Raw genomic sequence first — 26,420 nt, 5'->3', positions numbered from 1 at the left:
TTTTGTTATAACATGAATTCGCTGGTCAGCTTAATACATATTTTTTAACATTATGCTTTTCAGTTGTCTTTTTAATCGTATTTAATGGAAAAGGTGTGAGAAGAAACTGTGCTTATGAAATCGGTGCCTTACAGTCATCAATAAAATCACTTGTTCCACTTGCTCAACTGGCTTTCATTACGCAAGCATAAGTTTAAATGTTTTACTTTTTCCGGACATTGGCTTTCTATAAATTTCTAGTCCTTACACGTCAATTGTTGTTTCGGATCCTTTTTTTCTAGCTTTTTACTGTTTGATTTCCCCATGTTTCCCTTAACTGTTCTCCAATCCCTGAACAGGTTGACAATTACTCTGTTTTAGGTAATTCCCAAGCTTCTGCTTCCCAGACAGTTGTTAGTTAAATTTCCCGTTCCAAAATGAGGTTGCAAGCCTCCATGCACATGTTACACAGCTTGAAATGATGGGCCAACTCATCTGCCGTGCAACGTATTTATTTTTCTCCAATCAGCAGCACTTCTCCCTGTCAGGGCACAATAGTAACATTCAGAAATGTTCTTGAAGCGCAGCTTCTCTTGCGTCCTCACAAATTGACTGTTCTTCTGCTACCGTCACACCAAAACCATTTCTATTACAATTTCTGACAATTCTATGACAATGGTTTTATATCTTAGACCACATAACTTGCTGTATTATGTTAGCGAGGAAAACACAATATGCACGTTTAATAACAAAGACTATAACTCAATGAAATATAATTAAATTAAAGGGTTTTAGCTGTTGCTCTTACAATACTTTTTCACATACTGAACTGGTTTAATCTACTTTACTACAGTTGTCTTAAACATTGAGAACTTCAGGATGAACATTGTATATCTTTGTGATGAAACCTAAGAATTAATAGATTTCTAAAACATTAAATGTGGGCAATGGTTTCCAGCACTGGCTAATGGGTTAGTGCTAATAGAAGCCCACAACATGCACTTTGGAGCTTAGCTTGGCAAAACACTAAGATTAATACTGGCACCTCATGACACAACCTATCCTGTTTCACATTAACTTTGGCCACAACTTCAACTTCTAAACACCTCGCAACGTCAGTTACCAAATTACACATATCATGCTGTATTGTTTCGTCTCCCGCGATCGCGTCGCACAACGTATCCGCCATTGCAAACGTACGTCGTCACGAATCATATTCAAAAACTAATTTATATACACACATCTTCTATCTAACTAGACATCTACAACACCTGCAACGTTTGTGACCATTATCTACTCCTGCTTATCCTTTTTAGCTTATTTACAATAGATTTTACCTGTCAGGGCACAATAGTAACATTCAGAAATGTTCTTGAAGCGTAGCTTCTCTTGCGTCATCACAAATTGACTGTTCTTCTGCTACGGTAGTCAGCGTCGGCTCTGATGAGCAAGGTCCTAGGCACCCTCTGCTGGCGAAGCTAATATTGCACCCTGATAAACATACAGAGACTAAACCCTCATGTTCTCATTGGAAAATGACATTCAGCCCAACGACAATAAAATTTCGGGGGGGGGCAACCATTTCTATGTATCCATTTATCGCATAGCGCCACACACACTTATTCATTCACACTATTTTTCCCCCTATTTTTCCTTGATTTTCCCTCTTGACTTTTATTTTTCCCCTTTTTTCTTTTTCCCCTTATCTCTCTCTTTTCCCTTATTTCTCTTCCCCTTATTTTTCCCCCTTCAAACGCGCGTGGAGGATACACCCCTGTTATCCTCTATCAGTTTTATAGACTATCTCTGTCTCTTCACGTAACATTGACTAGTATTCTTACGGTTTTACACAGTTTTAAAGACTTACTCTGTCTATTCGTAGTGGAGTCCGCCCTCCAATATCCCCACGGAATTTAACTACGTACCCCTTCAAATGCCCACATTTATCCCATTCGGAAATGACACACTCACCCAAGATGAGCTGAACGTCTCTCTCCGCAGCCTCCCTTCAACTTTCAGCCTTCCAGCAGCAAAGTCGAGGACCAGGTCCAAAAAAAGAAACACAAAAAAACAAAAAGAAAAATAAATCCTGGAAAAAAAAAAAGAAATCCTCGTCGTGGCCACGATTGTCCCCGGTCGTCGGCTTCGCCCCCGGACGCTTCCAGTATGTTGGGTTCACGGCTCTCGAAGGACCAATTATATGTCAGGTTCGCCAATTTGACATATCGGGTTCATAGCTGGAAGGAGAAAGACGCACAGCCCAAGTGGATACTGAGAGGTTAACAAAGTTTATTTGACAACTTTATCTCCCCCCTGTTCGTCAATGCTTTTCACACATTCCCTTTTATAACATCGGGGAATCAGATTACACTTCAAGAAATCAGATTACACTAAAGGGTGGTACAGTTCCTCTTCTCAAAAGCTGGTTTAGTCCGGTTCATCATTGGCGTGTCGCCGTGGGTCGCAGCTGACTGCAGCTGACTTTGACGTCAACATCTTCTATCAGAACCCCGCATGTTGTTGTTTGCGTCAGACTTTGGGGCCAACTTCTTCTTATCAGGGCTCATCACGACGTTGGTTACTTCATCCTCACTTCTGAAGAAGTGCCACCGCCCTGCCAATTCCTAGAAGCCCCTCTCTGCAGTAGAGAGGCCCCCCTGTATCACCCCCCACACTGCAAACACTCAGCACAGTTCACTCCACTGCAACATGATATGTGCACTATGTATTGAAATAAAGTTGCGTCATGGCAAATGTAGAATAACATCTGATAAAATCCATGGTCATGTGGCATCATAGGATTATACCTTGATGCCCAGTCGCAGCAGAAGAATAATTCTGATATGTAGACAACTTCTCTCGTTAGCCAACTGGCGTAGTTTATTTCAGCAACACACACGAACTGCTCCTCACTAGAGCCAAAAGCAGAGAGAGAAATAAGGCGTGAGCACCTGCCTAACATGGCATCGTCTGTTAGCGACAGCACCCCTTGTGGCAAATAAGCACATTACAGTAACAAGCAGTCATACAATAACACTCAACACTCCCACTTATGAATGGCTTGTATACTGTACAACTTTCACGAAGACATAAAAAAATAACATGACATTTGAATGTCAACTATTTACATGCCAAACAGGACCCCTGTAAATTTCTTCAATTTAGATTTGGTAACAGGCTTGGTCATAACATCTGCTGCCATGTCATTTGTGGGACAGTAAACAAGTATCATCTTCTCGTCTTTTATAATGGATCTAATAAAATGATATTTGATGTCCACATGTTTACACCTCTGCCTGTACACAGGGGTCCTCGCAAGTGCGATAGCCCCTTGATTGTCCTCATGAATGATAGTTTTCGTGCACACATAGTCATCAATACCTTTCAATAGTTGTTCCAAATATATACACTCCTGTATTGTTAGGGCTAAAGCCATGTATTCTGCCTCACAGGTAGATAGTGCTACTGTTTGTTGTTTCTTGGTCCTTCATGAGACCAGTGCACTGTCATCACACATACTCACACAATACCCCGTGGTACTGCATTTGTCAGTAGCGTCTGACGCCCAATCTGCATCACTGTAAGCTCGAAGGCCTAGACCCTCGCAGCTCTTTTGGACACAGAGCTGTCCGTCGGTTGTACCTCTGAGATAACGCAAGACATGTTTGACCGTGATCCAGTTCTTATCTGTGGGTTCAGAAAAATGCTGCGATAGTCGGCTCACCACAAAACATAAATCAGGGCGTGTGCAGGTGGCCAAATATATGAGACTGCCAACCGCTTCTCTGTACATTTTTACATCAGTCATTCTCGGCGCATCTTCAGTGTAGTCTAGTTTTTGTTTGCAGGGTGTTTCCCTTGTTCTACACATTTACATGTCAAAATGGTTTAGGATATTTTCCACATACTTTGTGTCACATTTACACGGCCTTCCGAGTGGCTGAAGACCATGCCAAGGAAATGTTTTAACCTGCCTAGGTCCTTCATTTTAAACTTGGTGGATCGCATGCTCTTCACTTGCTCGAAGCCACTTTTGTGTTATTGGCAGCAATGATAAGGTCATCCGCCCAGATAACAATTATCACTTTCCCTTCTTCTTTAGACTCTTTCGTGTATACACAGTGGTCTGCTGGGTTCTGGATGTATTTGTTCCCGATTAGGTATTTGTGAAGTAATAAATTCCAATTACGTCCAAATTGTTTTCGGCCGTAAATGGACTTCTCCAGCTTATTCACTAGCCCATCTCTTCCTTTCTCATAACCCTCAGGTTGTTCCATGTATATTTCTCTATCAATGGGTGCGTGCAAATAAGCTGTTTTTACGTCAGCCTTTTGTATCGCCACCCGTACACGAGTCAGATTTGCTGTTGGTGAGAATGTTTCAACATAGTCTATTCCTGCTCTCTAGCTATAACCTTTCACTACAAACCTGGCCTTGTACACTTTCCTCCCACTGTCTCTCTGCCATCTGGCAATTTAGTCAAAGTGAAAGTGTGGATGTCCTCTAAGGACTTCATCTCTTCGTCCATTGCTTTCTTTCATTTTTTTGACTCAGTTGATGTTAAGGCCTCTTTAAAGTTTAGGGGAATATTGCACATTACTCTGTTGCGGTGGTCTATGCTAACAAGTGTACTGTCATCCTCCTCACTGCTGTCTTGAGTATAATCTTTTAGATAACCCGGTGGTCTTCGTTCTTGGGTAGGATATCTCCCACTACTTGGGACCTGTGGTGTCCCTTTAGGGTGCTTGTCATCATCATCTTTTGGTTGTTTTGAACCACCAGTTTGTATGTCTGTGCTCGCACTAGGTTGTGGGGTGTCTTTGACTTCACAACTCACTCTAGGTTGCAGATCTAACTCATAAGTCAGCGTTTCATTTTCACATGTCTTGGTGACAAACTTTACCAGTCTGTGGGAACACCTTTCCCTCACTGGATAATAAACTAGAAAGGCTGGACTGCCTTTGTCATGCCCTACAAAGTGTCCTTTTTTGCACTTAAAGTCTAGTTTAATCCTGTCTTGTTGATAGGCATAGCATATTGACCCAAACTTGTGCATCCTTGATAAATGACACATTTTTCCTGTCAGTGCTGTGTATGGTGTGGTGCCTGTATGCTTATTAAAACACCTATTTCTTGTATATGCTGCCTCCTGAACAGCATAGTGCCAGAGGCTCTTTGGTAAGTTGCAGTCAATAAGCTTACACCTGGCCATATCAAAAAGAGTCGGCCATTCCCTCTCAGCTACCCCATTCTGGTGTGGGGAATAAGGACAGGAGGTTTCATGTCTCATATTGTTCTTTCGTAGCAGTGTCTTAAAGTCTCTGTTTGTGAACTCGGTTCCATTGTCTGACCGTATGTATCTCGCAGTACCATATGGTGCTACATCAGATAAGAACTGGATGGCCGAGTGGTCTAAGGCGCCACATTCTGGTCCCAGTCTTCCCAGGAGGCCTGGGTTCGAACCTCGAATTTCCCCATTGTGGGACTAATAAAGGGAATCTTAACTTCTTGGTAGCTTGAAGAGCATCACCATCATCCTTGCTTTCAAAAAATAAACAAACACCGCACCTGTATACACATCTGTAAAAGATTGCACATACTTAAAACCATCAATGGATTAGTTGCTTATCGGACCAGCTAAATCTGTGTTCATCAGTTTTAGCAATGTCTTTACCTTGTCAGTTGGATTTCGGTTTCTCGTTTGGGTTAACTTCCCTTTTATGCATACATCACACACACAAGGGATTTCTAATTCTAATTCTTTATCAAGCTTGTGTTTCGCACCACTAATGTGCATGCCAACTGTTACATTTTGCAATTTCAATATATCCTCATAGTTGCAGTGCCCCATTATCTCGTGCCATGTCTGAATATCATGGCTGACTTTACACACACCATTTTTATCACACTCTGTTTTCAAGTAGTACATTCTTTTATACACATAATAAATAACAAATGTTGGACCATCAGGCGCCGTAAGAACGTCTTCACCTTCCTTGAAGAACACTTTGGCACTCTTAGCTGTAGCTCGCTTCACGGAAAACAGTTCTTGAGGCAAGGATGGGATGTAGAGAGCGTTCTTGAACGTAACTTTACACCGACGCCCCTTACTGTCTATTAGACACACCTGTGCGTTTCCCTTGCCTTGTGCCAGCCCAAAAACACGTTTCCCATCTGCGAGCCCCATGCTGTGTTTCTCCGGCCTGAAATTGCTCACAAAGTTCTTAAACCATCTTTTGTCGTTCATAAAGTGGGACGATGCACCTGTGTCCACAATCAATACCTTTTGTTGCATTTGCTGTGCTGTCCAGCTGGTATTCTCAGTCTCCGTCTTGAAGGAGTAATCCTCACCTCCGGTTGCTCTCCTGGCGTCATCATGTTGCATTTCATGGCTGCCACCGCCGTCATCATCTCCGCCTTTTTGGACGCGTGCGTACCGGGCGCTTTGTCCGCGCTTCTTCCGGCATGCTTTGTCCGCGTGTCCTGTGTGTTAACAGAAACTACACCAAATAGTCTTTGAGCAGTTATCTTTACGGTGACCCTTTTCGCCGCATCGCCAACACGCCAGCTCCGTCGGCGGTCTGCTTTTCTTCTTTTGCGCCGCCCGTGCTTTCATCACTGTCCCTCCGGCCTCCTCGGCGAGTGATCCTGTGTCTTCCGCTGCCTCGAAGTTCCATAATTTGGCCTTGAACTCCCCCAGCGAAACGTCCATTGAGTCGTGCGTCACCATTAACGTGAAAGGCTTATATTTTTCCCGTAGCCCTCTCATAATCATTGCCATCATCAACCCTTCGCTCGGCATATAATATAATGATAATCTGTTCAGCTCTGATGACTTATTCAGTCACAGTCTCTGTGTCCGCTTTCTTCAGCGCCGTCATCAATGTATAGGGAGACAATGCGGGGCCTACCTTTGCCGATATAGTGTTCTCTCAACACTGAGGGTTTCCAGGCCCTTGTCTTTTGTGTCTCTGAATATGAGTTGTTAGCGCCATTTCACAAATGTTTATATTTTTATGGATAATGATTGCAAATATTTGTTTTTTGCCATTTGTATGTTTGTGAGAAGAAATTATACATTTCTTTGTCTTTTGTAATTATTTTGATTTGTGGAGTGAAATGTGTCAACGTTAGAGGGCGCAATTCTTTATTTACTGTAATGCACGAAGAAGAAAGTGTTTTTTGGTTGAAGAAGAAATAAAGATGATGGCGAAGGAGCAACACGGTCTTTTTGCCGTGCTTCGACCATCAGTGTTTGTTCACGCGTAAAAAGTTGTTTTTATTCGCCACCAAACGAAGAGGTTGAACAACGAAAATAAGAAGAAACTAATTGAATCTAAAATAACCTCTACACATAGCATTTCCATGAGCTGCCCTCACATTCACAGCACTTCATGGACAAATACGACGAAGCACATTCTCCACATGGGCTGTAGAGGGAAATATACCAAATTGGGCACTGGAGGACTCACACAGACGCTATCAAAAGAAACACATTCCGAAAGACAGAACAATTGGAGATCGGAGCACATGCACATACGCATACACACACACAGACATAAACATACACCTGCACATACACGTGCACATACACGCGCACACACCGACAAGATTACAAAAGAATGCCAGCGGAGAGAGAGACGGAGGGACTGCCCGCCGGAGAAGGCCAGCCTTGGCGTGCCAGTCTTGGGGACCAGACGGGAATCAACTATCCACACGATGACTAACCTGGGGAGGACCTTCCCTTGGACGTGGACCCGTGCCGTGGGAGGGAGCGAGGACAACCGATTCAACCTACATTACCTTTGACATATAAAACTCCTATAAAAACTGAAGCTGGGCTGAAAGATGGCGCACATTTTTCGACTGTGCTCGCCCGAGTGCAGTTTTCTCGTGAGATTAAGAAAAAGACGCCCAGATATCTGTCTTTGTACTATTTCCTGAACTCCAGAAATTGAAGAAACTAAATATCGGAACTCTAATCAGTTGTTGAGTCTTTTTTTTTACCCTTTTCTTCTTGAGCACAAAAAACGAACACGCATTGGAGTAAGTTTGGCTTTTAAAGGTTGATTTACGAACTACTTCTCATTTCCACCGTGATCCAACTCCAACAATAACATGACAAATATTTGTCATCTCATCAATATTTGCACAACAGAGTACTGAGTTTCGAGATCCTCACTATAATAGTTCTCAAAATTATATTTCTTGTCAATTTAGCTTAGTTAAGGGATATTTTATTGACAATCTAATATCAATCTAAAAAGACAGAAAACAAATTGGTGGTGGTGGGGGGGCGCGAATCTTTTTCTTCTTGGTAAGGGCGGGTGTGAAATAATTGAGAAGCACTACTAGTATATGCAGACATTATATTCATACAATCTAGCAGCCCGAGTGAACCACAGTATTGTTGCAAGTTCGGTAGGAGAAACGTAAACGTCCCACTGCTGTTCCAGCAGCGGCTTCTCGGGAAATAGGCGGAAGTGACGTCGGAGCTGACTCGCGAATGCGGCGTTAATTTAGTTATTTTGTTAATTTTTTTCATCAACTGAATTAAAATGTTATATAAAATATATATCAAAACAGAACAGCCAGGGGCAAAAACAAACACAGAGGCAAAGAAATATATTTGAAAAATACGTGCTTAAAGCATGACGTCATTAGCAAGCGCGCAGCTTGCGAAGCGCCTCGACCACATCCACCGACCAGGTCCACACCGGAACAAAAACACCCACCGCTAAATTCTTCTGATTCAGTGTGGAACTGACTGTAATTTTTTCACAGGATGTCCAGTGCTACTCTCAAGGACGTCGATATAATTCATTAAGTCTTTGTGTCCCGATAATCTCATTTTCGCGCGTTGATGCTTTTCGGCGTAGTTAGCATAACTTGTTAGCTAGCTAGCCGCTAACGAAAAAAGGCACATGACTCATCGCCAAGCAGAGATCAAGTGCGGATTTGTTGAGATTGGCGTTTGAAAATGTGTGAAAGAACGACACCCAAGTACAAAGAGGAACTTTATGGAATAAAAGAAGAGAACGAGCAACATCTTCAATCGCTGGGCGAAGTTTGCAACCAGCCTCGTGTTGTGCTACACAAAGCAGGTTTGTACCCGTCTTACTCTCATTTGCTTTGTATAGAACGACTTTCTTTCATTAGAAATATGCATCACAACATTAAGTTGTTTGAGGAAATCGTTCAAGGTTATTGCCGTTTTATTTTTAAATATTGCCTTTTACTTGCAGGTCTGCTGAACATTTGTTTATGCCAAATTAAATCAGTGCACAAAATAATTGCCAAAGAATAACCAATAGTGGGGGGGTGAACTCCATGTTTTTCCCAGTATAAAATTTGAACTGATTATTTAACATTTTACATTTTCTGTTTTTTATATCTTGTTCAAGCAATTCCTTCCGGAAGGAATTCTGCTTGAATCTAAAATATGTGCACACTGCGGCGAAAACATTAATGGCGGTTGATCAATTTTAGTGGATAAAACACAAAATATTAAGTTTAAAAAAAAAAAATCAAGTACGTATTGGTCTTATTTATTTATTTATTAACTTTTTACTGGCTTCGTCGGGTGTAATTCAAGTTTTGTGCACATGTGCGTCGATTCACCTCATCCAAACATTTAAAATACATTTAATGCATCCATCCAGGGTTGCACGGATCTCATCAGTGAACAAGCGCATGCTGCAAGGAATGCATCTGCATCTTTGTCTTACTATGGGCTCAAAAAGGCTGAAAGTCACAACCCCCTTTTCTACCTACAAGTCCAGGAACATTTAGTTCCTGGTAAAGTTCCTGTGGCCCAGGTGGTTTGCATCTCCACTGCAACTCATAGTTCCTGGTAATTTATCCAAATGGCAATGATGACGTATCAGTGGGAGGTCTTGTGTTACTTTGTTACTCATTACTGACACCCTATGGCTGTTATGCATCATTGCAGGTACAAAATAATTAAGTGAACTCTAATATTATTATGGTGTATCTTAGTCTAATTTTAATACATATTGGATAACTTTAAAATATACGGTCATTATTCAAATATGTCAACATGAAAGTCAGAGTGAAAGTGTTGTTGCTTAATGCTTATGTGTAAGAACTTTTACTCTTCAAACGTAATTTTGTTTTAAAATTTATTTCAAAACAGAAATTTTATAAAAATAAAAAGGGTAATGTCGGAACTTACTCGCAGGATAAATGTCATTTTGGGTTAAAAAAAAGTAACGTAAATCATACAATAAATAGCGACTCTGATGCCAGGGCTCCTTGAATTCTTTTAGGGATCCAGATTATAATGGAAGCAAAAAGTACCCACGATGAAACTATCCATAAATGCAAAATGAAATACTTGAAAACATATTTCGCTTGAAGGATTCCTATTTTATCAATGACATTATGTTGCGATGGCCCCCAGTGGCCCCCCATTAATATCTTAGGGTCCCACAACAGGTGTTCCATCAGACGCACACGATAGTGTGTGCTAACTTCAGCTCGCTTCCAGAAACGTCTGTGACTATGTCAGGAATGAAATCGGGCATCAGCCGCAACGTGCTTCCTTTTTAAATGCTCGTTTATCACTGTTGTGCTGCTAAAAGGAGGTTTACATCGTAGGACGTAATTTTGTGAAATGCCCCCATGGTCTGGTCCAAATCGGGGTCGCATGCATTGCTCCGTGTGCGGCAGGCACAAGTTAAGGTAGCACGGGAGAAATAATATAAGACAGTCGCCGCCTGAACTTTGACTTGACCAAACCAAATTTGTCTTTTTGTGTCCCGCAGACGTCAGTGTATACGATCTCCGTTCTGTGAAAGAGGAGCCATACTTGACTCACATCAAAAAGGAGGAGGAAGAGGCGGAGGTCAACAAGTCACCAGTGAACGTTGTCCCAAAAAAGACTGAAGATGAAAACAAGGATGAGAGTGAGGACAACAGAGGGGCGGAGCCGACAAGCAGCAGCTCAAGTCATCACTTGACAACAGAAGGTGATGAAGACCACTGGGGGCCATCACAAGCACAAAATGAGGGCACATCAGACGCTCATGACGATGATGATGATACTAATGATGATGATGATGATAATGATGGGCAAGCCAAAGGTGAAAGGGCATGTCACACTGACTCATTAACTTCAAAGCTGTCGTTAAAACCGCACACGAGAACACACAGTGGAGAAAAACCTTTTTCCTGCTTGGTTTGTGGTAAAAGCTTTTCTCTAAAATCAAATTTAACATACCACACAAGAACACACAGTGGTGAAAAACCCTTTTCGTGCTCAGTTTGTGGTAAAAGCTTCTCTCGAAAGACTCATTTAGTAAGGCACACAAGAACACACAGTGGAGAAAAACCTTTTTCTTGCTCAATTTGTGGCAAGAGTTTCTCTCAAAATTCTCATTTAACAATCCACACAAGAACACACAGTGGTGAAAAACCCTTTTCGTGCTCAGATTGTGGGAAAAGCTTCTCCCATAATTCTAATTTCACAAGGCACGCAAGAACACACAGTGGAGAAAAACCTTTTTCCTGCTCAGTTTGTGCCAAGAGTTTCTCTCAAAAGTTGCATTTAACAAACCACATAAGAAAGCACAGTGGTGAAAAACCTTTTTCCTGCTCAGTTTGTGGCAAAAGCTTTAATGTAAAGTCATTTTTAACAAATCACACAAGAACACACACTGGAGAAAAACCTTTTTCCTGTTCAGTTTGTGCCAAGAGTTTCTCTCAAAAGTCGCATTTCACAAGCCACACAAGAACACACACTGGAGAAAAACCTTTTTCCTGCCCAGTTTGTGCCAAGAGTTTCTCTCAAAAGTCGCATTTCACAAGCCACACAAGAACACACAGTGGAGAAAAACCTTTTTCCTGCTCAGTTTGTGCCAAGAGTTTCTCTCAAAAATCGCATTTCACAAGCCACACAAGAACACACACTGGAGAAAAACCTTTTTCCTGCCCAGTTTGTGCCAAGAGTTTCTCTCAAAAGTCGCATTTCACAAGCCACACAAGAACACACACTGGAGAAAAACCTTTTTCCTGCTCAGTTTGTGCCAAGAGTTTCTCTCAAAGGTCAAGTTTACAAAGCCACACAAGAACACACAATGGAGACAAGCCATTCAGTTGCAGCGTTTGTGCTAAAACATTCTTCACTAAACAGCATGCTGAGAGACACAATTGTGCTGGTGAGAATTGCAGCGATACTTGAAGATTAAAAAAAAAATAAATAAAATGAAAGAACCGACTCTTTGTGGTAAGATGTAAATGTGATTTTCAATAAAATATGATGAAATTGAATTTTGCAAAGCTCTTTTATTGACACAAAGCCAATGTGATCAGTGCCAGAAGAACCATTGTGTCTGAGTGATGGTGAGTTTTTTTGTGTGTTAACATCAAACATGTAAATAAAATTTATTGCCTTTGCCTGGAATAACATTTTTTAACATTATGCTTTTCAGTTGTCTGTTTAATCGTACCTAATGGAAACGGTGTGAGAAGAAACGGTGCTTATGAAATCGTTGCCTTCCACAATCATCAATGAAATCACTTGTTCCACTTGCTCAACTGGCCTTCATTACGCTGTGTGAAAAGGTGAAAAACTGATCTCGAAGTTGAACTATAAAAAGAACCAGAAAGAGAAACGCAAATAGTCTCAATTTCTCTCAAAGGTTTTGGAATGTCAGGAGTTGGCAACTTGATGGCGACTGGAGTCAGCGCTGGTTTTCTCGCTGTGTTTGGCTGGCTTGTATATGTATGGTCCATTGAACATAACTCAAACTCTTCGAATATCCCCTCACATACATTTAATATTTCGCTTTCTGAATAAATTTCTGACTGGCTAAATACACTTTCTAGGTTGAGCTCTATCAAGTGTTTGGGGTTTGTTGCTCAGCAGAATCTCACTTCGGAAAAAACTATCATTTTGTCAAATATACCAAATATTTTTGTTCATGCTATATTATATTTTTTTTACTTTGGATTGCTTATATAATGAAATCGTGAAATATTAAAATGTAAAATTAGCAACGACATACAGACTTAATGCAATTAATAAGAAATATAGAAACATTTTATAAATATTGAACACATTGAGAAGAGTCCTAATCTTGAAATAAATATTGAAATATAAAAAATACTTATGTATTAAATTAATTCAATAACCCGACCCTAGATGAGCGGCAGAAAATGGCTGGATGGATGGAATAATTTAAATTGTACACATATTCAAATGAACAAATATGTTAAGAAATAATCAAGAGTGAAATAAAAAGGTTTAAATTAATATTGATCTAATTTTGCATATTAAAATAATTGAATAAATGTTGTATTATTACATAAGCAAGCTTAAATATAAATTGAAATAAATGAAAAAAAAAGTAGTGTATTTTTAAATGGCCTAATGGAGATATGGGAAGTAATTCTCTTTATAAGATAAGATAAGATGTCCTTTATTAGTCCCACAATGGGGAAATCTGAAGTGTTACAGCAGCAAAGATATAGATCACACAGAGTCGGCGGCGTAATGTAGCCGTTAATGTATAACATTAGCAGCAGACATTCATAAAAACGCATGCAAATATACACAGTATAAACGTATCTAAGTGTAAGGAAACACTCCTAATGTCTGTCCATTATACAGAGGGGGAAACGCTGTAATGATAAAAACTACTGAATGATTGAAAATACTGCAATCATAAAAATATTGCAATGATAAAAGTACTGTAATGGTAAGAGTACTGACATGATAGAAAAGTACTGCATGATAGAAAATACTGCAATGATAAAAGTACTGTAATGTTAAAAAGTACTGCAATGATAAAATATACTGCAATGGTAAAAGTACTGTAATAGGAAAAGTACTGCAACAATAGAAAAATACTGCAATGATAAAAGTACTGCAATGATAAAAGTACTGTAATAGTGAACGTCCTGCAATGGTAGAAATGCTGCAGTGATAGAAGTACTGTTATAAGAATACTGTAATGGGAAACAAAATACATCATTGGTCAATATTTAAGTACACCATTGGCTGAAAGTACAGTCGTAGTATATATTGCATTCTAGGACTGCACAATTGCACTAATGCCCTCCCGTTTGTAGGCCTGACCCAATGTTCTTGTTAAAAAGTCTGACAGCAGTCGGCAGGAAGGAGCGACAAAATCTCTCTTTGGTACAGCGAGGGTGTAAAAGTCTATCACTGGAGGAGCTGTGGAGTGTTCTCAGAGTGTCATTGAGTGGGTGGGCTGGGTTGTCCAGCATTGATGCCAGTTTCACCGTCATCCTCCTGCCCCCCACTGACTCCACAGAGTCCAGGGAGCAGCCCAGGACAGAGCTGGCCCTCCTCACTAGTTTGTCCAGTCTCTTTTTGTCCCGGCCCGAGATGCCTCCTGCCCAGGAGACCACTCCATAGAAGATGACCGGTGAAACCACCGAGTCATAGAAGCTCCTGAGGAGTGTTCCCCGAACGCCAAAGGACCTCAGCCTCCTGAGTAGGAAGAGTCTGCTCTGACCCTTCCTATAGAGAGCGTCTGTGTTGTCGCTCCAGTCCAGTTTATTGTTCAGATGAACATCCAGGTACTCTTAAGTTGAGACCCTCTCAACGTCTGTTCCCAGGATATTCACTGGTGCAGGTGGAGAGTGCCGATACTTGCGGAAGTCCACCACCAGCTCTTTGGATTTCCCAGCGTTGATTTGGAGGCGGTTCTGCTGACACCAGTCCACGAACCCCTGCGTAACCCCTCTGTACTCCCGATCGTCATTGTCAGTGATGAGGCCGACAATCGCAGAGTCATCAGAGAACTTCTGCAGGTGACAGGTTGTGGAATTGTATTTGTAGTCCGAGGTGTAGAGGGTGAACAGGAAGGGAGCCAGCACAGTTCCCTGCGGCGCTCCCGTGCTGCAGAGGAGCACGTCAGACACACAGTCCTGTGTCCTCACATACTGTGGCCGGTTTGTGAGGTAGTCGTGAATCCATGTGATGAGGTGATGGGCCACTCCCGCCTGCTCCAGCTTGTCCCCCAAAAAGGCGGGCTGGATGGTGTTGAAAGCACTTGAGAAATCCAAGAACATGATCCTCACCGTGCCCCCCGCCTTCTCCAGGTGGAAGAGTGAAGTGTGGAGCAGGTAGATGATGGCATCATCCACACTGATGCCAGGCTGGTATGCAAACTGGAGTGGGTCCATTGAGGAGCTGACCAGGGGGCGCAGATGGACGAGGACCAGTCTCTCCAGGGTCTTCATCAGATGAGACGTCAGCGCCACTGGTCTGAAGTTGTTGAGCTCCTTCGGATGGGGTGTCTTTGGAACCGGAACCAGGCAGGATGTTTTCCACAGCTGGGGGACTCTGCCCAGCTTCAAGCTCAGGTTGAACATGTGCTGGACGATTCCACACAGCTGGTCTGCGCAGGATTTGAGGGGCTGGGAGATGATCCCATCTGGGCCTGCCGCCTTCCTCGCCTTCATCTTCCTCAGCTGGTTCTTCACCTGAGATGTTGTGAGGAACAAAGCTGAGCAGGAGGAAGTGGTGGTTGTCTGATGAGGCTGGGAACTGGAGCTTGTGGAGAGAGAGAGGGGCGAGAGAGGGGGAGAGAGGGTCTTGTTCGCAGTGGCAGGAGGGGTGGGTGGGGGCTGCATCAGGGAATCCTGAGCGGGGTCAGACATTTGATCAAACCTATTGAAAAATAGGTTCAACTCATTTGCCCACTGAAGCCCCTTCTGGGTCTTACCTGGTTGTCCGTGGCCTGAGATGGTCTTCAGGCCCCTCCAGACATCCCTGGCATTGTTCCGCTGCAGTTGTTCTTCCATCCGCATCCTGGAGGACTTTTTCCTCTCTCGGATCCTCCTTCTCAGCTGACGCTGCACTCTCTTCAGCTCGTCCTTGTCGCCTGACGCAAAAGCCCTCTTTTTCTCCTTCAGGAGAGCTTTAATGTCCCGTGTGATCCAGGGTTTGTTGTTGGAGAAACATCTTACAGTCCTGGTGGGAATGGTGTTCTCCATGCAGAAGTTAATATAGTCTGTAACTGTGTCTGTTAGACCATTAATGCCCTCCCAGTGGGCTTCGCTGATTACTTCCCACACAGTTGTGTTGAAACAGTCCTTCAAGGCCTCCTCGGCTTCTCCGGACCATCTCTGAACTGTGCCTGTCACAGCTGGCTGCCTGCGGACGAGAGGTTTGTACACAGGCAGGAGAGCCACCAAGTTGTGATCATCTGTGCCCAGCGAGGGGAGGGGCAGTGACGTGTACGCCTCCTTGGTGTTGGCATAGAAAAGGTCCAATATTTTATTGTCTCTGGTATGGCAGGTTACATATTGTGTGAATGAAGGCAGAGAAGAGGAAGGAGAAGCATGATTGAAGTCACCAGAGATAAGGAGCAAGGCATTTGGGTGCTGTGTTTGTAGCCTGCTCACAGCTGCAGTCAGTACGTTACAGGCTGTCTCACCGTTAGCGGAGGGTGGCACGAACGCCGCCACCGCGATCACATGACTGAACTCTCGCGGTAAGGAGACCGGACGCATGCTAACAGCTATCAGCTCAATGTCCCGACTGCAAAGTTGATCCTTAACAGTTATGTGCCCAGGGTTACACCATCTATATCATTAACAAACACAGCCAGCCCTCCCCCTTTCCTCTTACCGCTCTCCAGTGTCCTGTCCGCGCGTAGTATTTGGAAGCCGTCCAATTCCACGACGGCGTCCGGCGTTAGCTCTGTTAGCCACGACTCCGTGAACACCAGCAAGCTAGCCTCCCGGAAAATCCTCTCGTGCCGGGTTCGCGCTGTTAGCTCGTCCATTTTGTTGGGGAGGGATCGAACATTCCCCATGATAACGGACGGGAGGACGGGGTGGTATCGTCTCCTCCTTGCCTGGCGTTTAGCCCCCGCACGACATCCCCGTCTCTTCCTCCTCAGCTCGTGGGGGATATCGGGTCTCGCTCTGGGAGCCGACGCGGGGTTAGCACGGAGTGCTAACAGCTGATCTCTTGTGTACACGATCGATCCGTAGCTCCGAGTTTCGTCTCCGGACACGATCGCGCAAGAAATAGCCCCCAACAGCAGCAAAACCACCACAAGTTGTAGGTCCATTGCTGAGATGAGGTAAAAATAAAATAAAACAGGGTAAAGGGAAAAAACACACGAAAAAGGCTCAATAGTGAGCCACGCTGCTGTAAACAGGCAGCCACTCGCGCGGCGCCGGAACCGGAAAATGATAGAAGATCATGTGACAATTAGTTACACTTAGTAACACTTGATACTTATACTGCTCACTCAGGTGGGTGTGGTTGTTGAGTAGACTGTCCAGTGCCATCTTCAGCAGAGCAAAGTCACTCTCAGGACCGCTCTCAAACACTGGTAGCGTTGGCTTTGGAATGCCAAAGGCAGAAGCGATCAGCATATCTGCTCCGAGTTGTGGCTGTAGACCAGAATAGGGGGCAGGTGCTGATGTAGGAGCCTGGAAGGGAATGGAAGAAGCTCGAGGATGCTCCCATTCTTGTCCTGTCTGCTGGAATGACGGGCCGTGAGTCGTATTAAGTTGCTCACTTTGTAGTGGAGCAGCCGCTCCATCATGGATCGTTGTTGGCGCTGCCGTAGGCAACGGTTGTGCTGCAGCAGCTGTTTGGACTAAATTAGGGGATTGTTGTTTGCCCATTGTTGGATATGAGTTGGCGTGAGGAGGTGCAAGGTTGCCTGGTGCAGGACTAGCTGGTGGGATCGGCTGATAGGTGCTTGATGTGGGGCTGTTCGTACTGAGCATTGACGTGACCAGTTTAGCTAGTTCCACATCCGCTCTTAATTGTTGTAGTCTGCGGCTTTGTTCGAAGCGTTTGCTCATGGCCTCCTTTGCTTGTATGGCTTCTTCTTGTGCCTGTTGCGCTGCCTTGGCTTGAGCTTGCAGTTGTTTGAGTTCGCGCTCAGCTTCCTCATCTTCGGCCAGCTGTCTTTGAAGATTAACCATGTGAAGTTGTTTAGCATTCTCATCTTGCGGATAGTGGCCAACGGAATAGGTTGTGTGCCTCCCTGAGTAAGAACTGGAGTTGGTTACAGAGCGATGGGATCTCCTCGAAGTACTTCTGAGTCTGCCGCTGGAGCGGGATGAAGTGATTGGAGGATGTGATCCGGGGACTGAATAGCCAACTTCATAGTCCATTAGATGAGGGGGCAGACGGGATTCTCTGCTGGGCCGACTTGATGTCTCTTCCGTAGTTGCTGCAGGGTCCATAGTGCTTTAGCTTTGCTCCAATCCGGCTCGAAGGACCACTTGTTGTAATGCAGTGTTGTCCACATTAGCTGAGAAATTACACTGGCTGAAGCGGGCAGTATGGGCCGTTGATTCCGGTTAGAGAATCAGGAAACTGGAATAATTTGAATGTTTTAATCAGTAGACGCACACCAACGGGTGCCGCGAGAGGAGCGGAAGTGTTACCTTGTTATGAAACCCGTCCTTGTATTGCGTCGATGCGGAACGAAACTTTGGTTCCCCCCCAAGTCTTTCTGACAGCCGGTTTTGTTATCTGCCACCATGTTGTCTTTTGGACTGCATTGCAAATCTATTTTCCTATTATTCACAGTTGACGTGATAAAGTGCTTCTTAATGTCAACATGTTTGCACCTTTGCCTTTTTACAGGCTTTTTCGCCAGTGCTGTGGTGCCTTTTATTGTCCTCAAAAACAATAGGTCGCTCTTTATTTTTTGCATGAGATAATTTTTTTCTCCCAATGGGATATTTCACGTGGAATGAACTGTTGAGTAACTAAAAAAGGAAAAGAGAAAAAAAACTAAGATTATTTAAGAATATGCAAAAAAGAACGTTGTGGTTTGACAAACGTTGATAAATTATATTTTCCACGAGGTATTTGTTGTTTATTCATTTAATTGGATACTCACTTCAATATTTAAGTATTTTTTCCTTAACAATTTTTTACCTCAGTATTCAGTATTTAATTCGATTTTCATGTAAATATTTAAACTTGCTTATGTATGACTACAATATGTATTCAAAATTTTTAATATGTAAGAATTCTATCAATATTTTTAAATACTTTCGATTTCAATCTTGAATATTTGACAACATATTTGTTCATTTAAATATGAGTGCAATTATTTTAATTATTTATTGAATTAATTAATACTTAAAATTTGATTCATTATTTTTATCTTTGAAAATTTGGACTATTCAATTTGTTCAATATTTAGTCAATGTTTCTATATTTCTTATTAATTTAATTCCTCCCCGTGCCTGCGTGGGTTTCCTCCGGGTACTCCGGTTTCCTCCCACATTCCAAAAACATGCATGGCAGGCCGATTGAACACTCTAAATTGCCCCTAGGTATGAGTGTGAGCGCGGATGGTTGTTCGTCTCTGTGTGCCCTGCAATTGGCTGGCAACCAGTTCAGGGTGTCCCCCGCCTACTACCCGAAGATAGCTGGGATAGGCTCCAGCACCCCCCGCGACCCTCGTGAGGAGAAGCGGTATAAATAATGGATGGATGGACGTATATTGTTGCGAATTTTAAATTGAAAATTTTCACTATTATTTAAATGTTAAATTGTCAAAAATATTTCAATGTTTATTTTATTACTTAAATATTTAATTATTCATTTCAATATTCATTAAACTACGGTACTTTTCCAATTCAGACAGCAGCAGCAACAAACTGCGTGATGCGGATCATCCCCTCCGTGGTGACAAATAAACGCTGACTCCAGTCACCATCAAGTTGCCAACTCCTGACATACCAAAACCTTTGAGAGAAACTGAGACTATTTGCGTTTCTCTCTCTTGTTCTTTTTAGAGTTCAACTTCTAGTTCAGTTTTTCACCTTTTCACACAGCGTAATGAAGGCCAGTTGAGCAAGTGGAACAAGTGATTTTATTGATGACCGTGTAAGGCACCGTTTCTTCTCACACCTTTTCCATTAAGTACGATTAAAAAGACAACTGAAAAGTATAATATTAGCAAATGTTGTTCCAGGCAAAGGCAATTAATTTCCTTTACAAGTTTACAAAAAAATTAATTATCACTCAGACATAATGGTTATTCTGAAACTGATCACATTGGCTTAATGTCAATAAAAAAGCTTTGCAAAATTCAATATATCATATTTTATTCTAAATCACATTTACATCTTACTACAAAGCGTCAGTTCCTTCAGTTTTTGTTTTGGTCGTTTTTTTAAGCTTCAAGGATCGTTGCTTTTCTCACCAGCACAATCATGTCTCTCAGCACCATGTTTAGTGAAGAATTTTTTTAGCACAAACACTGCAACTGAATGGCTTGTCTCCATTGTGTGTTCTTGTGTGGCTCTTTAAAAGCGACTTACGAGAGAAACTCTTTCCACAAACTGAGCAGGAAAAGGGTTTTTCGCCACCGTGTGTTCTTTTATGATTGGTTAAAGTTGATTTTTGAGTGAAACTTTTCCTACAAACTGAGCAGGAAAAAGGTTTTTCTCCACTGTGTTCTTGCGTGGCTTGTTAAATTAGACTTTAGAAACATTTGCTACAAACTGAGCAAGAAAAAGGTTTTTCTCTACTATGTATTGTTGTGTGTTTTATTAAATGCGACTTACGATAGAAACTCTTTCCACAAACTGAGCAGGAAAAGGGTTTTTCGCCACCGTGTGTTCTTTTATGATTGGTTAAAGTTGATTTTTGAGTGAAACTTTTCCTACAAACTGAGCAGGAAAAAGGTTTTTCTCCACTGTGTATTGTTTTGTGTTTTATTAAATATGAATTTAAAGAAAAGCTTTTGCCACAAACTGGGCAAGAAAATGTTTTTTCTCCACTATGTGTTCTTGTGTGCGGTTTTAAAGTCAACTTTGAAGTTAATGAGTCAGCATCACATGCCCTTTCATCTTTTGTTTGCCCATTATCATCATCATCATTAGTATCATCATCGTCATGAGCGTCTGATAATGTGTCCTCATTTTGTGCTTGTGATGGCCCCCAGTGGTCTTCGTCACCTTCTGTTGTCACGTGATGACTTGATCTGTTGTTTGGAGGCTCCGCCCCTCCCTTGTCCTCACTCTCATCCTTGTTTTCATCTTCAGTCTTTATAGGGACAAAGTTCAGTGGTGACTTGTTGATCTCCTCCTCCTCCTCCTTTTTGATGTGAGTCAAGTCTGGCTCCTCTTTCACAGAACGGAGATCGTTTTCATTGACGTCTGCAGGACACAAAAAGACAAACACACATTTGGTTTGGTCAAGTCAAACCTCATGCGGCGACTTTGACTTATATTGTTTCTACCGTGCTACCTTGACTTGTGCCTGCCTCACACGGAGCAATGCGTGCGACCCCAACTTGGACCGGACCATTTCACAAAATTACGTCCTACGATGTAAACCTCCCTTTAGCAGCAGAACTGTGATAAACGAGCATTTAAAAAGGAAGCACGTTGCGGCCGATGCCCGATTTCATTCCTGACATAGTCACAGACGTTTCTGGAAGCGAGCTGAAGTTAGCACACACAGGCTATTGTGTGCGTCTGATGGAACACCTGTTGCTGGACCCTAACTTATTGATGGGGGCCATCGCAGCATAATGTCATTGATAAAATAGGAATCCTTCAAGTGAAATATGTTTACAAGTATTTCATTTTGCATTAAGAGATAGAACTAAATGTTCCGGGGCTTGTTGGTGGAAAAGGGCATTGTGACGGTCTCCCTTTTTAAGCCCATAGTAAGCCAAAGATGCAGATGCATTCCTTGCAGCATGCGCTTCGTCACTGATGAGATCCGTGCAACCTTGGATGGATGCATTAAATGTATTTTAAATGTTTGGATGAAGTGAAACTATGCGCACGTGCACAAAACAGTGCAGGGCCACCTGAGGTTCATTGACCGAGCCAGTACAAAGTTGATAAATAAGACCAATACGTACTTGATTTTTTTTTTTAAAAAACGTAATCCCTTGTGTTTTATCCACTAAAATTCATCAACCGCCATTGATCTTTTTGCCGCAGTGTGCACAGTTTTTGTCAAAAACGAGACAAGCCTTCATAAATGAATCACCCAGCCAAGATTGTCTTTGTCACTTGCGATGAGCAGTCCGCCAAAGACAAAAGCTTACGCGCTCCTGTGCAGCGTTTTATTGAAGCAGAGCAAAGCATTTTAAATATGCAAACTCATAAAGAATGGAAAAACATGAACACTTTATCACACCCGTCAAGTTGGCAACTCCTGACATTCCAAAACCTTTGAGAGAAACTGAGACGATTTTCGTTTCTCTTTCTGGTTCAACTTCTAAGTTCAGTTTTTCACCTTTTCACACAACGTAATGAAGGCCAGTTGAGCAAGTGGAACAAGTGATTTTATTGATGATTGTGGAAGGCACCGATATCATCAGCACCGTTTCTTCTCACACCTTTTCCATTAGGTACGATTAAAAAGACAACTGAAAAACATAATGTTAAAAAATGTTGTTCCAGGCAAAGGCAATTTTTTCTATTTACATGTTTGATGTAAACACCAAAACAAATCATCGTCACTCAGACACAATGGTTCTTCTGGCACTGATCACATTGGCTTTGTGTCAATAAAAGAGCTTTGCAAAATTCAATACATCATATTTTATTCAAAATCACATTCACATCTTACCACAAAGAGTCAGTTCCTTCAGTTTTTTGTTATATTTTTTTTAAGCTTCAAGGATCGCTGCTTTTCTCACCAGCACAATTGTGACTCTCCGCATGCTGTTTAGTGGAGAATTTTTTAGCACAAACGCTGCAACTGAATGGCTTGTCTCCACTGTGTGTTCTTGTGTGGCTTCGTAAATTAGACTTTTGAGAGAAACTCTTGCCACAAACTGAGCAGGAAAAAGGTTTTTCACCACTGTGTGTTCTTGTGTGTTGTGTTAAATTTGCCTTTTCAGAGAATCGTTTGCCACAAACTGAGCAGGAAAAAGGTTTTTCTCCAGTGTGTGTTCTTGTGTGATCTGTTAAAATTGACTTTACATTAAAGCTTTTGCCACAAACTGAGCAGGAAAAGGGTTTTTCGCCACTGTGTGTTCTTGTGTGACTTACTAAATGAGACTTTTGATAGAAGCTTTTGCCACAAATTGAGCAAGAAAAAGGTTTTTCTCCACTGTGCATTCTTGTGTGACTTACTAAATTAGACTTTTGAGAGAAGCTTTTGCCACAAACCGAGCAGGAAAAAGGTTTTTCTCCACTATGTGTTGTTGTGTGTTTTCTTAAATTAGACTTTCCAGAGAAGCTTTTGCCACAAACTGAGCAGGAAAAAGGTTTTTCTCCAGTGTGTGTTCTTGTGTGTTCTGTTAAATATCCCTTTTGGGAGAAGCATTTTCCACAAACTGAGCAAGAAAAAGGTTTTTCACCACTGTGTGTTTTTCTGTGCCCTTTTAAAGACAGCTTTGAAGTGAATGAGTCAGTGTGACATGCCCTTTCACCTTTGGCTTGGCCATCATCATCATCATCATCGTCATGAGCGTGTGATAATGTGTCCTCATTATGTGCTTGTGATGGTCCCCAGTGGTCTTCATCACCTTCTGTTGTCACGTGATGACTTGAACTGTTGCTTAGAGGCTCCGCCCCTCTCTTGTCCTCACTCTCATCCTTGATTACATCTTCAGTCTTTATAGGGACAACGTTCACTGGTGACTTGTTGATCTCCTCCTCCTCCTCTTCCTTTTTGATGTGAGTCAAGTCTGGCTCCTCTTTCACAGAACAGAGATCATTTTGTCTGACGTCTGCAGGACACAAAAAGACAAACACACATTTGGTTTGGTCAAGTCAAACCTCATGCAACGACTTTGTCTTATATTATTTCTACTGTGCTACCTTGACTTGTGCCTGCCGCATACGGAGCAATGTGTGCAACCCCAACTTGGACCGGACCATGGGGGCATTTCACAAAATTACGTCCTACGATGTAAACCTCCCTTTAGCAGCACAACAGTGATAAACGAGCATTTAAAAAGGAAGCACGTTGCGGCTGATGCCCGATTTCATTCTGGACAAAGTCACAGACGTTTCTGGAAGCGAGCTGAAGTTAGCACACACAGGCTCTTGTGTGCGTCTGATGGAACACCTGTTGTGGGACCCTAACATATTGATGCAGACCACTGGGGGCCATCGCAACATAATGTCATTGATAAAATAGGAATCCTTCACGCGAAATATGTTTTCAAGTATTTCATTTTGCATTTATGGATAGTTTCATCGTGGGTACTTTTTGCTTCCATTATAATCTGGATCCCTAAAAGAATTAAAGGGGCCCTGGCATCAGAGTCGCTATTTATTGTATGATTTACGTTTGGGTTTTTTTTACCCAAAATGACATTTATCCTGCGAGTAAGTTCCGACATTACCCTTTTTATTTTTATAAAATTTCTGTTTTGAAATAAATTTTAAAACAAAATTACGTTTGAAGAGTAAAAGTTCTTACACATAAGCATTAAGCAACAACACTTTCACTCTGACTTTCATGTTGACATATTTGAATAATGACTGTATATTTTAAAGTTAGCCAATATGTATTCAAATTAGACACACCATAATATTTTAAGAGTTCACTGAATTATTTTGTACCTGCAATGATGCATAACAGCCATAGCGTGTCAGTAATGAGTAACAAAGTAACACAAGACATCCCACTGATACATCATCATTGTGATTTGGATAAATTACCAGGAACTATGAGATGCAAACCACAGGAACTTTATTACCAGGAACTAAATATTCCTGTACTTGTAGGTAGAAAAGGGGGTTGTGACGTTCTCCCTTTTTAAGCCCATAGTAAGCCAAAGATGCAGATGCATTCCTTGCAGCATGCGCTTGATCACTGATGAGAACCGTGCAACCCTGGATGGATGCATTAAATGTATTTTAAATGTTTGGATGAGGTGAAACTATGCACATGTGCACAAAACAGTGCAGGGCCACCGGAGGTTCATTGACAGAGCCAGTAAAAATTTCATAAATAAGACCAATACGTACTTGATTTAAAAAAAAACGTAATCATTTGTGTTTTATTCACGAACATTGATCAACCTCCATTGATCTTTTTGCCGCAGTGTGCACAGTTTTTAGAGTCCGGTTGAATCATTCCATAAGGAATTGCTTGAACAAGATATGTCAGAGAAGTTATTGTAAAAAACGAGACAAGTCTGCACAAATGAATCACCCAGCCAAGATTGTCTTTGTCACTTGCAAGTAGCAGTCCGGCAAAGGGAAAAGCGTTCCCGCTTCTGTGCGGCCTTTTATTGAAGCACAGCAAAGCAATTTGAATATGCAAACTCATAAAGAATGGAAAAACATGAACACTTTGACTTTATCACACTCGTCCACACACTTCCTGTTGTTCGAACGGTTTCAGCTTACAACACATGTTTGGGTCACACTTCTGTTCAATGCGAGCTAAACGGTTTCCTGTCAAACACAGTTCAAGACGTGCATCTGTTTTTGTGGCTTCCTGCTAAACTGCCAGCATGGACACAACTCTGTTACCACTGAACTCACGTTTTCCTGTTTAAGAGGTCCATGTTTTTGTGACCTTCTATTAACCCGTAAGCATAGTTTTGAAACATGATGACATGACAAACTTAATTTCTTTCACGATAATATAAAAACGTTCGCAGATATCGCAAAAACAAATTGGAGAAGCTGTGGAGCAGAGCACAACATCAGTCAGACCCCGGGTCCACAACCCCTCTGGCAGAGACGCAAACAGATTTCGCTTCAGAGTGAACCATTCACTGTCTACCATAGTGCCGAGAAATTCGGAAAATGTTCCATAACAGAAGAATTCGTAATGGGTGCTGAAACACCACACCCTGGTCGTGACATGGAGTATTCTACATCTGAAATTAACTCTGCCAACCGTCTTCACCAATGGGCCTAAATCTTTGATGATGCGCACCGATAGTGAATGTGATTTGTGGCTCAGCGAACAGAGACAATTCTTACCGTTTCCTCGGCTCTGGGGCAAGGCACACATGCGAGGCAGCACCGGTAGACATCACAAATACATAATCCTAATGCAAGATGCACTTCTGACCCTCGAAATTGGGTGAATGCATCTTGACAAACAAAATCATCATAACTCAGTGTTCAATGCAAAGGACCAATTGGTGGTTTGAATGGGTGGAGGCGGCTCCACCACGCAGACCAGAGCAGGAACAGGACGGACCACCCGCGGGAGGATGGAGACCCTGGTCTCAGAGCTGCCCAGTCGACTGGAACGGAGGACAACATATGCTTCCCCGGCGGATGTGCACAGTCAAATTCAGTCCCTTCTGGAAATTCAGTCCCACTCGAATTCCAGTGTTTCACAGGTGCGGGTTCGGTCCACGGCAGTGACTCGGCCAATCTCAAGTGTCCCACAAGGGTGACAGTGTTGTTGCTCACTGGGATATGCAGAAGGAACTTGCAAAGCGTGGAATATCTTGTTCCACCATCAAAAACTGTTGTCCATCAATCGTCATCGGAATGCTAAGACT

At 42.3% G+C, this 26,420-nt stretch overlaps 2 protein-coding genes across 2 annotated transcripts in view; one reads left to right on the top strand and one right to left on the bottom strand.

The window, feature by feature from the left end:
• LOC148342055 (uncharacterized) overlaps nt 1-26,420 on the bottom strand; it is a 458,829-nt gene that overhangs the window by 426,904 nt on the left and 5,505 nt on the right. The gene's annotated exons all lie outside the window — the stretch shown is intronic.
• Nucleotides 8,684-12,181, top strand: LOC148342056 (uncharacterized). Its single transcript, XM_088284298.1, has 2 exons — nt 8,684-9,083; nt 10,767-12,181. The coding sequence occupies exons 1-2, from the start codon at nt 8,960-8,962 to the stop codon at nt 12,179-12,181; spliced, it is 1,539 nt and encodes a 512-aa protein (XP_088140424.1). The 5' UTR covers nt 8,684-8,959.

Source organism: Idiotropiscis lumnitzeri, chromosome 2 (assembly GCF_059441095.1).
Source record: "Idiotropiscis lumnitzeri isolate Australia: NSW breed Sydney's pygmy pipehorse chromosome 2, RoL_Ilum_1.0, whole genome shotgun sequence".
Classification (NCBI taxonomy): Eukaryota; Metazoa; Chordata; class Actinopteri; order Syngnathiformes; family Syngnathidae; genus Idiotropiscis; species Idiotropiscis lumnitzeri.
The sequence above is the reverse complement of the archived record's forward strand: the minus strand, read 5'-3'. Positions and strand labels throughout refer to the sequence as shown.